This window comes from Falco biarmicus, chromosome 4, assembly GCF_023638135.1.
Source record: "Falco biarmicus isolate bFalBia1 chromosome 4, bFalBia1.pri, whole genome shotgun sequence".
Taxonomy (NCBI): Eukaryota; Metazoa; Chordata; class Aves; order Falconiformes; family Falconidae; genus Falco; species Falco biarmicus.
Genome location: NC_079291.1, coordinates 62,668,635 through 62,681,415, shown reverse-complemented (window position 1 = coordinate 62,681,415; position 12,781 = coordinate 62,668,635). Strand labels below are relative to the sequence as shown.

At 55.3% G+C, this 12,781-nt stretch overlaps 2 protein-coding genes and 1 non-coding gene across 4 annotated transcripts in view; 1 reads left to right on the top strand and 2 right to left on the bottom strand.

The window, feature by feature from the left end:
• The first annotated feature begins 3,858 nt into the window (after window positions 1-3,858).
• On the top strand, window positions 3,859-5,919 carry LOC130147335 (acrosin-like). Its single transcript, XM_056334307.1, has 4 exons — window positions 3,859-4,077; window positions 4,415-4,673; window positions 4,951-5,112; window positions 5,578-5,919. The coding sequence occupies exons 1-4, from the start codon at window positions 3,917-3,919 to the stop codon at window positions 5,917-5,919; spliced, it is 924 nt and encodes a 307-aa protein (XP_056190282.1). The 5' UTR covers window positions 3,859-3,916.
• Window positions 5,920-6,709: 790 nt separating this feature from the next.
• Window positions 6,710-12,781, bottom strand: part of LOC130147365 (acrosin-like) — a 33,178-nt gene continuing 27,106 nt past the window's right edge. For both annotated transcript variants that reach the window (XR_008821217.1, XR_008821219.1), the window contains one exon: window positions 6,710-7,533. The gene's annotated coding sequence lies outside the window, so the exon portion shown is untranslated. The remainder of the gene's footprint in view (window positions 7,534-12,781) is intronic.
• On the bottom strand, window positions 8,268-8,352 carry LOC130149325 (small nucleolar RNA SNORD45). The gene has a single exon (XR_008821870.1). It is a non-coding gene; the product is annotated as a small nucleolar RNA SNORD45 (small nucleolar RNA).

The following is a 12,781-nucleotide window of genomic DNA, read 5'->3' as shown; positions in this document are numbered from 1 at the left end:
CAAGGGGGATCGCTCCTCCTAACTAACACTTAGTTGTACTCACAATACATATTTATACAGTGAAGTTGGTTAGTTCTGCCCAAAGTCTACACCTACTAACTAATTGTGGGTTAGTTGCTTTCTCGCTTCAATTTAAAGGTGCAGTTCATTTTAAATTGACTGGGCATGCTCCCCGAGCGGGGGATTCCCCCTCTTCGGGGGGGGGGGGGGGGCATTTGAGTAGGAGATCGTGATCTCCCACTACCACAATTACTTTATCCTAGTGGTGCAGATTATCTCAAAATTTTACTGAATCTTCCTATATTTTGTGTTTATGTAACAGCTAGTTACAAGAAGATTTTGATTCTAAGGAATTAACCTTCATGATAGAATTACATTAATACTTATTGACCAGTGAGGTATGAATCGCTGTGCTGCTTGTTATCGCAGACTGTTATTTGAAATCCCTGTGCTATACTATAGACCATACTAAGCTTAGTCCTTACTCTCAGACCACAACCAGAGCGCCCAGGTTCTGTTGTGTATGGGATGAGTTATTGGACAGCTTGGCAAGGCCGATATCCAGCTGTCCCACTTGGCAACAAAACTAACTTTTAAGGTGTCCTGAAGTGAACTACCTTCATTATAATACCAAAAAATCATGCCCACAGGTCAAGTAGACCCTTGCCCAGCTGAAGACCCTTCCCCTGTGCAAGCGTAGTAACAGAAAAGGATGACACAGCAAATATAACAATTATATGCAAATTACTAACCAATCATTGTAATTGGGAGTGTATGACCTTGTAATTTTCTGTATAAATGTAACAGTAAAACCTACACAGGTGTGCCTGATTTGTGGAGATGCCACCGAGCACCCAGCGCTGCAATTAAGGAGTGCCTGCTGCTCTAATGCTGCAATGGTGTTAAGAGGTTTGACTCCCAATTTCGGTGACAGTGGTGACAGGTGGAAGGTGTGGTTAAGCAGAACAGCTTGTAACAACTCTATAAAAAAAAGGAACCAACATTGGACGGAACGTTCCCCCACCGGACATGGAAACGTATCGGACTGTCGGGACACGGCAGCTCCGGGGTGGTAGCTGTTGCTGTAAGCCTTTCCTTCTTAACTTCTTTCTTTCCTTCCTTCCTCTCTTAATCTGTCACTCTCACTCCCCCTTTGCATTCACGTATTTCTTGTTGGGCAAATAAAGTTCCTTGGCTCTTGACTCCATTTTGAGTCTTCATTCTGTTCCCGAGAATACAAACAGAACCACGCTCCGGTCTCAGACCGGCATGTAACATTTTAATTGGTGTCACGGACAGGATTCTCAGTGAAACAGAAATTGCCAGGTTCTTTATGAGAGACTCTTGTGTGTGTGCCTGACACCTACCTTGGTACGAAGTGAGTGCAGAGTCTGAGTCCGCGGTTCTGTTTGTCCGTGAGGAAAAGAGGTGAAGAAGGACTAAGCGACAGAATTGAACAAGAGACGAGTCTCTAAAGCAGTTTAAAAGTGTGACCTCCAGAGGGTGAAGGGAGGTGGGTGTAGTAGCAGCGAACATACAGTGAGGCCATCTCAGGACAAAATAACCCCTCTTTGGTGAAAGGAGTGCCCACACTTCTACAGAGGTTCGTGATGTTTCCCCCACTAAAGTATGGGCCGGAGTTATATAAACTGGATGATTTTGGGGAACCTATCATGCTCGCCGAGCTCCCCAAGGTGAGAATGGGCAAAAAATCAGTGGTTCCAACCACTATAGTATAGTGGATAGGGTCATGATATTGCAGACGGAGGCTAAAGTTAGGGCTGGTGTAGGACAATGCCTCAAGGACAAGAGTCCAAGTACTGATAGCCTGATGAATAGAGACTTGTTAGAACTTGTAGGGCACTAGCCCTGGGAACAAAGGAACAAGCTAACTGCAGACCCCTGAGCCGTTACAGTTGAGGAGGCAACCAGACGGACAGAGAAACAAGTAGCCAGATAAGGGAACGCATAGTGCCGATATGTAACTTTGTTAATCAAGAAAGCCGGGTAGAAAGAAGCCCCCTAATTTTGGAATAGAAATTGTTGCTATGTCAAGGTAAACCAATAAGTTCCTATTGTTTTAACGGTGTGCCTTAAATATCAACCAATCAGTGTTTTTTACGCTTAAGATTTAACCTGTGAAGTGTGGCCACCTCTGACGGCATTCCCCGCTAGCCACCTGCCAAAACTGGTGCTGAAAGAGCAGGGCTTCCCCAGCAGACAAGTTGTCTTCTCCAAGGCCGCCTTCTGCCTGCTCTCAGCAGACACATGGGAACCGGCAGCCGGTCCCTTTTCAAAACACAAAGCAGCCTTGAGCCCGCTTGCTTGGAGGCCAGTTCTGGGGCCTAGGAAGCCCTGCTGCACCTCAAGGGCCTTGAGAGCAGCTCTTCCACTTTCAGACAGAGCCTGCGTGGTCCTCCTCCTCGGGACCCGATTGCTCCCTCCGCTGTGCGCCTTATGCCTCGCCGCAGAAGCCAGGATGGCAGCAGGGAGCTGCCGCACCTTTCACAAGCTTGGAGGCTGCCAACCTTCAAGCCACTGCTCTCGACCCTCCAGGGACCTAGCCCTGCTGTGCAAATGCAATGCACGTGCCTGGCTCCTGCTTCTCTCCTGCACTCCAGCAGGAGAGTGAGCAAGGCTCCTTCAGTCAGCGGCAGAATGCAGACTCATGAGACAAGACTGATGCAGGATTCACCAAAGCCATGGACAGTGATGGCACGTTGGGCTGAGAGCAGGAGCATCCTTCTCTCTTTAGAGCTTCACATTCCTTGTCCTTGCCACAAGTGGATGCTCAGTGTGCGCCCAGAACTGCAATCAAACTCAAAGACAGCAAGGATACAACACCTGCCAGAGCGCGTTGCTGTGGCTGACATGGCCAGTGAGGAGTGTGCTGCACCTGCATTTCACTGTGCTTTGTGCAGGAAGGTTGACGTTGCTGGGCTGTGCTTGGCTTATTTGGCTTGCCGAGCACTGCTTGGTGCCATGGCCATCAACAGATTGGCTCTTCAACACCCAAGCACGCGCATGCTGCTGTAGTCATTGTGTTCTTTGTTGTGTGTCTGTTTATTGGGAAGGAGCCGGTGGCACAGGGCTGCAGAGAGCAGGGCGGCAGGGAACTCCCCAAAGAGGCTGCGAGGCCACGCTGGGTGTTGCCCTGTGAGCTGTTAGCAGGCAGAGCTGGGAGCCAGGCGCTGCTGCCTGCCACGGGGCCTGCCCACCCTGATCGTGCAAGCAGGGCATTGCGTGGGGCTCTGTCAGGGGTGTGCGATCCCAGCTTCCGCCTCCAGTCCTGCTTGGAACCCCTCCTGTTGCCCCCCATCCCTCCCCCACCGCCACCACGCCCAGCACCTGGAACCAGGCACTCTGTGACATCAGCCCCGTGTCCAAGGGTACCCCAGGAACGGGAATCCTGCGGGCACTCTGTCGGTGGCCGTAGTGGTGGCGACAAGCCTTCGTTCTTGCAGCTGCCACATGTGCTGGTAGTGATGGATGTTCTCCTCCTCCTCGTTGTCCTGCTGGCCGTGTGCTGTCCTGTGCACGGCACATGGGATAGCTGTGGGTAAGTGGCCCGAGGCTCTGGGAGGGACATTGGGCAACCCTTGTGAGCTTCTCTGGAGGGGTCCTGCTTGTCCCCCATGGCCACCCCAGTGGCTCTTGAAGGCCATCTGGGAGGCTCAGCTCCTTGCCATCACCCAGGCTGCCGGCACAGGTCATCTACGGGCTGAAGCAGAAAGCAGGGAAAGGGGAGCGGGCACACACCCCACGGGTTTCCTCAGCCCTTCTGGCCATGACTTGAGGGGAGGGAAGACAGCTGGCCTTTAGCTGGAATGGCACAAGCTTCCATGGAGCTAACCAGAATGGAGTTTCTGGTTACAGAGGCACCTGCGGCCTTCGGCCTGCGGCTTTTCACTACGGCATGTCGCGCGTTGTGGGTGGCACAGATGCCCAGCCAGGGGCCTGGCCCTGGATCGTCAGCATCGAGGCTCTCTTGGAAGGAGGCACGGCGCACATCTGCGGGGGCTCCCTCATCAGCCCACAGTGGGTCCTCACAGCAGCCCACTGCTTCTTCGAGGACAGGTAAGGAGGACCAGGGTTCAGGGTTAGCCCCACACTCTAGCAGGTGCCCTGAGTGCAAAAGCACGTGCTGCTCCCGTCCCGTTGCCCTGCAGTACGCCCAGTGCCTGGGCACTCCGCAGCCACCTGAGAGGCTGCTCAGGAGAAGGCTGGGCTCATGCCACTGCTTCCCAGCAGCCTCCAGCTCGACACTGCTTGAGCCCAAGGAGCACGTGGTCTGTCGCACCCTCCCAAGCACTGCTTTCCTCTCTGCCTTGCCAAGCAGAAGGCAGGGCGACTGCTGTGCTGCTGCAGCATGTGGCTCTGCTCCCTCTGAGCCCTCTCTCCATCTGCCTTCCAGGAACATCACCATGTGGCAGGTGGTGGTAGGTGCCACCCAGCTGACCCAGCTGGGACCTGAGGCCCAGGTGCGCAACATCAAGCAGCTGCTGGTTCACCAGCACTTCAATAATATCACGTGGAGAAACGACATTGCCTTGCTGGAACTGGAGCAGCCTGTCCAGTGCAACAGCTACGTACAGCTTGCCTGCGTGCCCGATGCCTCGCTGAGAGTCTCGGAGCTGACAGAGTGCTACGTCAGTGGCTGGGGTGCCAGGACTGCAAGAGGTGAGCTCCCAAAATGTAGTCACGTTGCGAGCGCAAGCTTGGCCAGCTTGGGGAGGCAGGTTGCTCTTCCTGACGGCAGAGGCGAAAGCCAGAATCAGGCTGTGGGGACGTATGCCTCTTAGAGAGGGGGGCGTGAGCCACTGACCCAGAGCAAGGCAGAAAGGAAGGAGCGGTCCAGCGCCTCCCCACATGCAAAGCCAAGCCCCGGGATAGGGCTTCAGTCACGCAGGGAAGGAGAACTGGCAATGAGCTGCTGGGTGTTCATTCCTTTCTGTGCTCTTCACAGCTGGAGGATCGGCGTATGTGCTGCAGGAGGCCCAGGTCCACCTCATTGATGCCGGGGTCTGTAACAGCAGCGGCTGGTACAGAGGGGCCATCCACACCCACAACATCTGTGCTGGCTATCCGCAGGGTGGCATCGACACCTGCCAGGTAGGAGCGTGCTACAAGCCAAGCCCCGGCAGCACGGGCAGCCCCGCCACAACCGCCCAAACCTGCACCGTCACGGGCTTTTCCTGGCCACTCACACTCCCATTGCTGTGTCCCCACTGCTGAGGGCCTTACCCCCCTTCCCCTTTTGCACGCCTTTGCCCAGGGCCTGCCTGCCTTGTCCCAGAGGCCTGGCACTATGTCCACAAAGCCCACCCAGTGCCCTTGGCAGCCCAGAGCTTCACCATCCCAAACGTGCAACATCCTTCTGCAGCACCTGCAGGACAACTGTGCTGCAGGGAGAGCGAGCCCTGCCTTACAGGCCCACCACCCCCTCCCAGGAAAGCTTCTCCAGAGCTTGGCTGGCCACTAAATACAGCTCTGGAAGTGCCATGAGAGGGAAGGAGCCAGCCACTGGGCTGACGGTGGCCACCCAACAACCCCTTCATCCTCTCTCCTCTGCTGCAGGGGGACAGCGGTGGGCCTCTTGTGTGCCAAGACAAGAGCGCTGACTACTTCTGGCTTGTTGGCCTGACCAGCTGGGGGATGGGCTGTGCGAGAGCAAAGAAGCCCGGAGTCTACACCTCCACCCAGCACTTCTACAACTGGATCCTGGAACAGATGGGCCTGCACACAGCAGTAGCGACTACGGCAAGGCCGCAGCCAGCCTTCACCTCCACCCCCGTTCACAGGCCAACACCAACAGAAGCAGGAAGGTTTACACCCTGCCCACTTCCAGTGCAGAAGCTGTGGGATTTCCTTTCTTGGCTGCAGAAGTTGGTGCAGTTCCTAATAGGAGAAAAGGTTTGATTAGCAGGACAAGAAGATCCAGGGCTGGCTGCAGTGCACCACCACCATTTCCCGCTGGGGCAATGCCTGCTGATGCAAAGGCAGCCTCAGTGTCAAAGGCCTGCTCTGTCCTGCCCGCGCTCCTCTCAACGGAAGAGCTCAGCTGGCTGAGTCCCTGCAATAAAGTGTTTCAGTTCTGTGGCTAACCAGGCGCCAGTCCTCTTCAGTCTCGTGTGCAAGGCCAGGACTTCCACGCCCGGCACCTGCCGGAGGAAGCAGGCTGCAGGCAGACAAGTCGGGCACAAAGGGTCACAGCAAAGGGCTGAAGCTCTGCCTGCTCAGCAAGAAGGATGAGGGTGCAGTGGAACAAGGGAAGGCAGGTCATTGCGGGGCTCAGGGCCTTGGGGATGGCAGCTGGAAGCACAGACTGCCTTAGGCCCGCTCCTGGTGGGATCCCTGTGTGCGTCTGTATGAGGCGCAAGCGAACTTGAACGTGGACTCTCAGGGCCCAGGAAACACAGATCTAGAAAGACCCAAGGCTTGCACCAGGCACTGGTGAGGGAGCCTTGGCTTTGAGCCCCACATATGACATGGACTTAATTACTAGACTGTTATCTGAGGCATCTACGAACACGCTGTGCTTATGAATCCAGGGAGTGAGGCTGTGTTTCTGTTTCAGTAGCCTCATCCTCTGGTCTCATGGTTTAAAGCCGGCCGGCAACCAAGCACCACGCAGTCACTTGCTCACTCCCCTTCATCTGGAGGGCTGGGGAGGAGAATCAGAAAAGAATGTAAAACTTGAGGGTTGAGATAAGAACAATTTAAAAATTTTATTACTAAATATAAATTACTAAATCTAAATTATATAAAATTAATATAAAAATAAGAATAAAGAGGTAAGAACATCAGTAATAACAATAATAATAGTAACAATTAGGATGGAAAGGTGGGGGAAAAGGGTAAAATCCAAAGGAAAAGGGAAAAGGGGAAAAAAACCCCAAGTGATGCACAGCGTCCCAACAGTCTTGATTCGTTTCCAAGTCCGGTGGGGGAACGTTCTGTCCAATGTTAGTTGGTTCCGGGTTTTTTTACAGTTTTTACAAGCTGTTCTGTTTAGTCACACCTTCCACTCGGCAATGGTGTACATGCCCAACATGGTCCTCGGGGGCCTCCAAGCACCTTGATCCCCCTGACCGCAGGTCTGGGTGCATGCACAGGGGTTTGGTTAAGTTTTGCAGGATCAGCTTCCCCCCCGCCCTCCTCCGCTCCTTTGCTCCATGGCATCAGTCGGTCTCCTCCTTTAACAATGTATAGATAAATCTCTGTGGTGGCAGTGGTGTTATCTTCCTGCCTTAACAACGTATAGATAGATCATTCACTGTGGTGATGGCATGAGTTTCCTGCCATAGCAATGTTGAGACAATACATCTGCTGTGGCGATGGTGGGTCTCACCGGCACAGTCTCTTACACCTCCTAGAGAACTGCAGAGCTGTGGACTCAGAAATACCGGGGCACAACGCTTGGCCTGCCTGAAAGGTTCAGGAGGCTCTCAGATATCCAGGCAGCAGTAGAAACCGGTCTCATTTTACAGCAAGGCTGACCACACTTGCCAGTTTTCTTTTGCGTGCTCACACCTGGAAGCCAAACCAGAACAGCTGCACACACAGCACAACAATTGCTCAGCACATCTACACCAACAGAGCTCTCCCCTAAAGCACACTTGGAGTCACTCGTACGCCAAGTCAACATCTACAGCGGAACCTGGCCACATGCTTTGACACAATGTCATTTGGGGTCAAACTGACACACACCAAAAAATTAGTAAAAGACATCTCCTTCTCTGCCACATCAGGTATCCTTCAGTTTGAGCTGAGTTAAAGCTCCTTCAGTTGAGCTGTAACTGTTACATTATTTCCCAAATGCAAAGCCAAACAGAGAAAATATAGCCACAACATGCTCCTTAAAAAGCAAATCTGCACACCACACACAGTTCATTGTGACCAAAGCAAGATGTGACCACGGGACCACGACCCTTCAAAATTTCAAGATGCCTAGGTGGGACCACACAAACAAGGAACATGCCTGCACATTAAGACAGGCTGGTCAAGTTTACCACCAAAACTCCACATCAGCATTTGCTAACCCTGTCCAGCTCTGGGTATCCAGAGCCACACTCAGCTCACTTGAAAGTGTCTCCTAGTAGCAGTATCAAGTATTAAGCTCAGAACGGTACCTCCCTGACGCCTACATGGAAGAAAACTCAAACTGTGCCCCCTTCTCCTTAAGGTTCCTTAGAGCTTGTGACAGGAATTTCATTCCACTGCTTGGAAAAGTGCCAAGGTTGCAGCTTAAGGGAACCGGAGTTCCCTGGGTCTCAGAGTAATTCTAGAGCTAAAGTGGTGAGAGACATCAACTCTAGATCAGACTACACGTGCCAGCACTCACCACTGACCCAGCATGGCAACCTCCTTCTGTCCTACCCAAAGGTTTCAAACCCAACACACTGTCTTCCTATGGCAGGAAGCTACCTTATTTATAATTTGTAACACCATTAACGTGTTCCGTGAGACGGGACTACAGATATATTATGCAGACAAGCAAGGCGCCATTTGGAAGCACCGGAGCCTTATGGCGAGACATTTTTTCTACAACAGAGAGCACAACGGTGAATAAACAAAGACTGAGTCCTTCTCCTCAAGGGAAAAGCATGCAGCAGATCAATGACTGTTGAACAGGCGGGCAGAATTCTCAGAAAAAGCAACCCGTAACTGTCAGCAAGAAAAAGAAGGTTGTTCCTCTGCAGGACAGAGACAGAGGATGAAGAAAAGGGGAAAAGGACCAGGACAGAAGTGGAGAGAGTAAAAGAGAAGGGAGCAACAGAATGACAGATAAAGGCAGAATGGAAGAGCAAGCAGGACAAACAAATAGGATGGAGAGCTACAGGGAATCAAAACACAATGGGTTTGTATGGCAAGGTTTGGGGAGGAGGAGGAAAAGGAGAAGAAAGAAACAATGTGTGATCAACTGACCGCAGCTGCCGTTCCCCATCCCCCTGCATGGAGGAGACAGGGAAATTGGGAGTAAAGTTAAGCCCAGTAGAAGAGAGGGCAGGACGGAAGGTGTTTTGAAGATTTGCTTTTACTGCTCATTCTCCTGTTCTGATTTGACGGCTAATCAGTCACACTCATTTCCCCAAGTTCAGCCTGTTATGCCCATGAAGGTAATGGCAGTCATCTCCCCATCCTTACGCAGGCTCATGAGCTTTTTATTGTATCTTGTCTTCCCTGTCCAGCGGACGAGGGGGAGCGGTAAAGAGCAGCTTCAGTCCAGCCTGGATCACCCCACCACACACACAAATCACAGCAGCGCAGAGGAGTGGCAGGGAGGGCCAGCGACACAACAGAGAGGAGACAGCGTTCCACGGACCCAGGACTCACCACAGCTCTCACTTTTGGTACCACTGTGAAAATGTGACATTTTAGATGCTTCTTTCTCCTTCTCTCCTCCCAGTCGCTCGTCTGTCCTCCATTTAAGGTCACCTGTGGGTGTCTCACCTCACAGCTCTTCCTCACAAGACAAGGACTCCTAGACACGTAACCTCGCTCCCTTGTAACCTCGCTCCCTTGTATGCCCGGAGGCCGCAATACACTTTGGGTTACGCACAGACCCTGCTGTGCACGCTGGCAGCCAGGCCTGCTGCGGGCTGCAGAGGTGGATCCTTCCCCATCCGCAGGGGCAGGCTCTTTGGTGCCTGCAGCAGGAGGCAGCTGCTAGCCACATGGCCTTGGACGACTTCTCCTTTGCCTTTCCCTGGCCTGTCCAGCTCCTGCCGCAGCAGCTCCTGCCCACAGCCAGGCCGTGCCCCCCAGTCCCCTCTTGCACACGCACTGCGGGGGGAGCAAGGCCAGGCAGAAACAACCTCCACCAGCCTAAGGCAGGTGCAGCCAACAGCATCCCCAGGGGAGGAACAGCACGCAGCGTCCTCAGCCCAGCCCCTGGCAGAGGGAAAGAAGCACAAGTGACCATTATTGGCATCGCTCGGCCCTGGCTGGGGCCCCTCCTGCCGCAGGGCCTTCCTGAGCAGCAGTGGGGGGCTGGTGGCCGCTTTCATGGCAGCACTGAGGGGCTGCCTGGAGCTGGGGGCCCGGCTGCAGGAGAGGTGCTGCAGCAGGGCAGGCAGCAGCATGGGGCAAGTGGGGCCACAGTAGGCTCAGCAGGTCTGGTGAGCTAGGGAGGTGCCCGGGGCTGGCGACTGTGCCTGTGGGGTGGGCCTCCCGCTTCCCCTCCTCCCTCCCCTCAGCCCCCAGCCCCTCCAGGACTGCCCAGACACAGATCATGGGCAGCTGAAGCTTCCCGTTCCCCCCACCACCATCGCCTCGAGGCAGCCAGCGGGCAGGAGACCGCCTCAACCCGTCACAGGGGCTCACTTGCCTCACCCATGGCACTCCCCACGCCATCAGCTCCCAGGCAGACGCCTGACACCCCCCTGTATCTCATGATGCCCCGTAACGCCCCGCTGTATCCCATAATGCCTCCCAACAGCCTCGCCACATTCCCTAAGGAATGTTCGTTACTTTACCCATTTTCTTCTCCAGGAAGTGACAAGCATTCCCGCTGCAGCAGAAAATCAGTACTGCTGGCTGAGCTGGAGGGACGGGAGCTGTTCTCTGCACATGAGGCCTGCCAGCTTTCCCCAGCCAGCTGCATGCAGTTGTGCAACACAGGAGAAAAACAGAGAGAATCAAACGATGAAAATGGCAAATGGATGAAAATCGGGGATCTTATCCAAAAAAATCTGAGTAGGGAAGGCATGCTACAAGGACAAAACTCCACGCTTTTGCTTCATTGAGAACTCACTGTTATTTCATCTCCCCTCCTCCTCAAGTTTCTGCTCAGTGTTTTCAGCAGTATCAGGGGACTCATTCTGCACCTGCCCAAACTAGGACAAATCCTGCACCAAACCTGGGTTAATCACTGACTGTGAAGCTCCAGCACCGAAGGAACTCTCCGAACGAGCTCATCTGAGAAAGCGTGTAATAGCAAAAAAACCCTTTAATCAATGATTCTCTGCCTGGCAGCCATCCTGAAAGCAGAACCCGTACTTTCCCCGAAGAAAGCTTTCTGTGATACTCTTGCTTCTACCAGGCGCCACTTTTCTGTAACCCGCCGGTGCTCGGCCGAACCCCCCCCTGCCGCGGGGGCTCCGCAGGCGCCGCTCCCTGCCCGCACCGGGGCTACGGGCACCTGCGCCAAGGCAGCGCCCGGCGCTCCCGGCACAGCGCGGCCGCCCCCCGGCAGCGCAGCCCCACGCCCCCCAGCGCGGCTCCGGCACCCCCGGCCCCGCTCCCCGGCCCGGGCCCCGCCGCCCCCCCGGCGCTCTCCCCCGCGCCCGCCGCTCGCCGCCCCGGCCTCCGCTCACCGGCCCCGGCGCGGCCGCGGCCCGGCGGCGCTCAGCGGCCGCTCCGCTCCCCGCCCCGGCCCCGCCGCCGCCGCCGCCGGCCCCGCTGCCCGCCCCGGGGTCCCCCCGCCCCGGCCCTCAGCCGGAGCCCCGCGGGGAAAGGGGCCCTGGCCCGACGCCTCCCCCGGGCTCCCTCGCAGCCCCTCGCCCGGGGCCAAGGGGGCGCGGACGCAGCCGGGGGGGAGGCGGGGGGTTACTCGGGGCACGGGGAGCGAGCCCCGGGAGCGAGCCTGCTGCGGGGCTGGGGCCCTCCGCGCACCCCCTGCCCCGGGACGCCTCCGCCATAGCTCCCGCAGCCCAGCTAACAGGCGGCCCCCAGCAGAGGAGAGTGACAGCCCCGGCGGCCAATCAGAGCGAGCGTCCCCTCAGGGGAGGGCGGGCTCAAGGCCAGGACGGAGTGACAGCCCAGCGCGGCCAATCAGAGAGAGCATCCCCTCAGGGGAGGGCGGCACTACACCAGGGATTCCCTGTTGATGTTAGAGCCCTGTCCTGCTGCTGCCCTTCCCGCTGAGGTCCCCGTTTCCCACCACCACCTTCAGCAGCACCTGAGCATCCTTCTCCTGCTGCACCGCCTCGCTACCCCAGACACCCTTTGGGGCCGCCAGCTGCCCTGACAGGGGCCACTGGGGCCAAAGCGCGGCTCGTGGCAGCCAGGGGGTTCAGGAGCAGCCCGGCAGAATGGGGCCAGTGCAGGCCCTGGGAGTGTTATCAAAATTATACCCAGGAAAACTCTCCAAACCAAATGATAGTTCACAAAGCCGACCCTGGGTTATGGCAGCACGGGGTGCATGGGGGAGCTTTCCTCCTAACACGCACACCAACATACTCGGGGGTACACAGCATATACGGTAGAGTACTTGCATCATACAGTACTATTCATTGCATTCAGGCACAAAATTGGTTACCAGTTTCTTGCTTCTAATGCAAATTAGTAACTGCAACATCTTACCGCCTTGTCTCCTCTTGCAGCCAGAACTTTTTCACTTGGAGACTTCTTTCTGCATCGTTTATGTAATAGCATTCTTATCATTATTTGTTCCTTCCCCAGATTGACTCCCTTGGTGAGAAGTCCTTTCAGTCATCAGTTCTGATGACTTGAGATGGTGGGCACTTGAGCACTAACCACATGAGAGGGTGGCCCAGCCTGACCCAAACCTGTTAATGAGATCAGTTTGGAAATTCAGGAGTTTAGGCAGCAGGAGGGGATTGCACAGGGGCCATTTCCAGCAGCTCCTCTGGTGACACATGGCTGCAGAACGAGGCGTGCTGCCAGCCGCCCTTATGCATGATGAGAAGTTCCCGACGCAGAGCCACCCCACTCAGGCCACACAGGCGCTTGGCTGCCCGTCATCCTTTATTGCTGACGGCTGGAGCTGCCTAACTTCCTGCTCGGTGGCCGGCGTGGTGGGGGTTTGGCAAGGGAC

Excerpts from the sequence above, each read along its gene's own strand:
- LOC130147335 (XM_056334307.1), top strand. The coding sequence starts at position 3,917 with ATGTCGCGCGTTGTGGGTGGCACAGATGCCCAGCCAGGGGCCTGGCCC. Across the intron at positions 4,078-4,414 it reads CACTGCTTCTTCGAGGACAG|GAACATCACCATGTGGCAGG; the intron begins GTAAGGAGGACC and ends TCTGCCTTCCAG. Across the intron at positions 4,674-4,950 it reads GTGGCTGGGGTGCCAGGACT|TCTGTGCTCTTCACAGCTGG; the intron begins GCAAGAGGTGAG and ends TGTTCATTCCTT.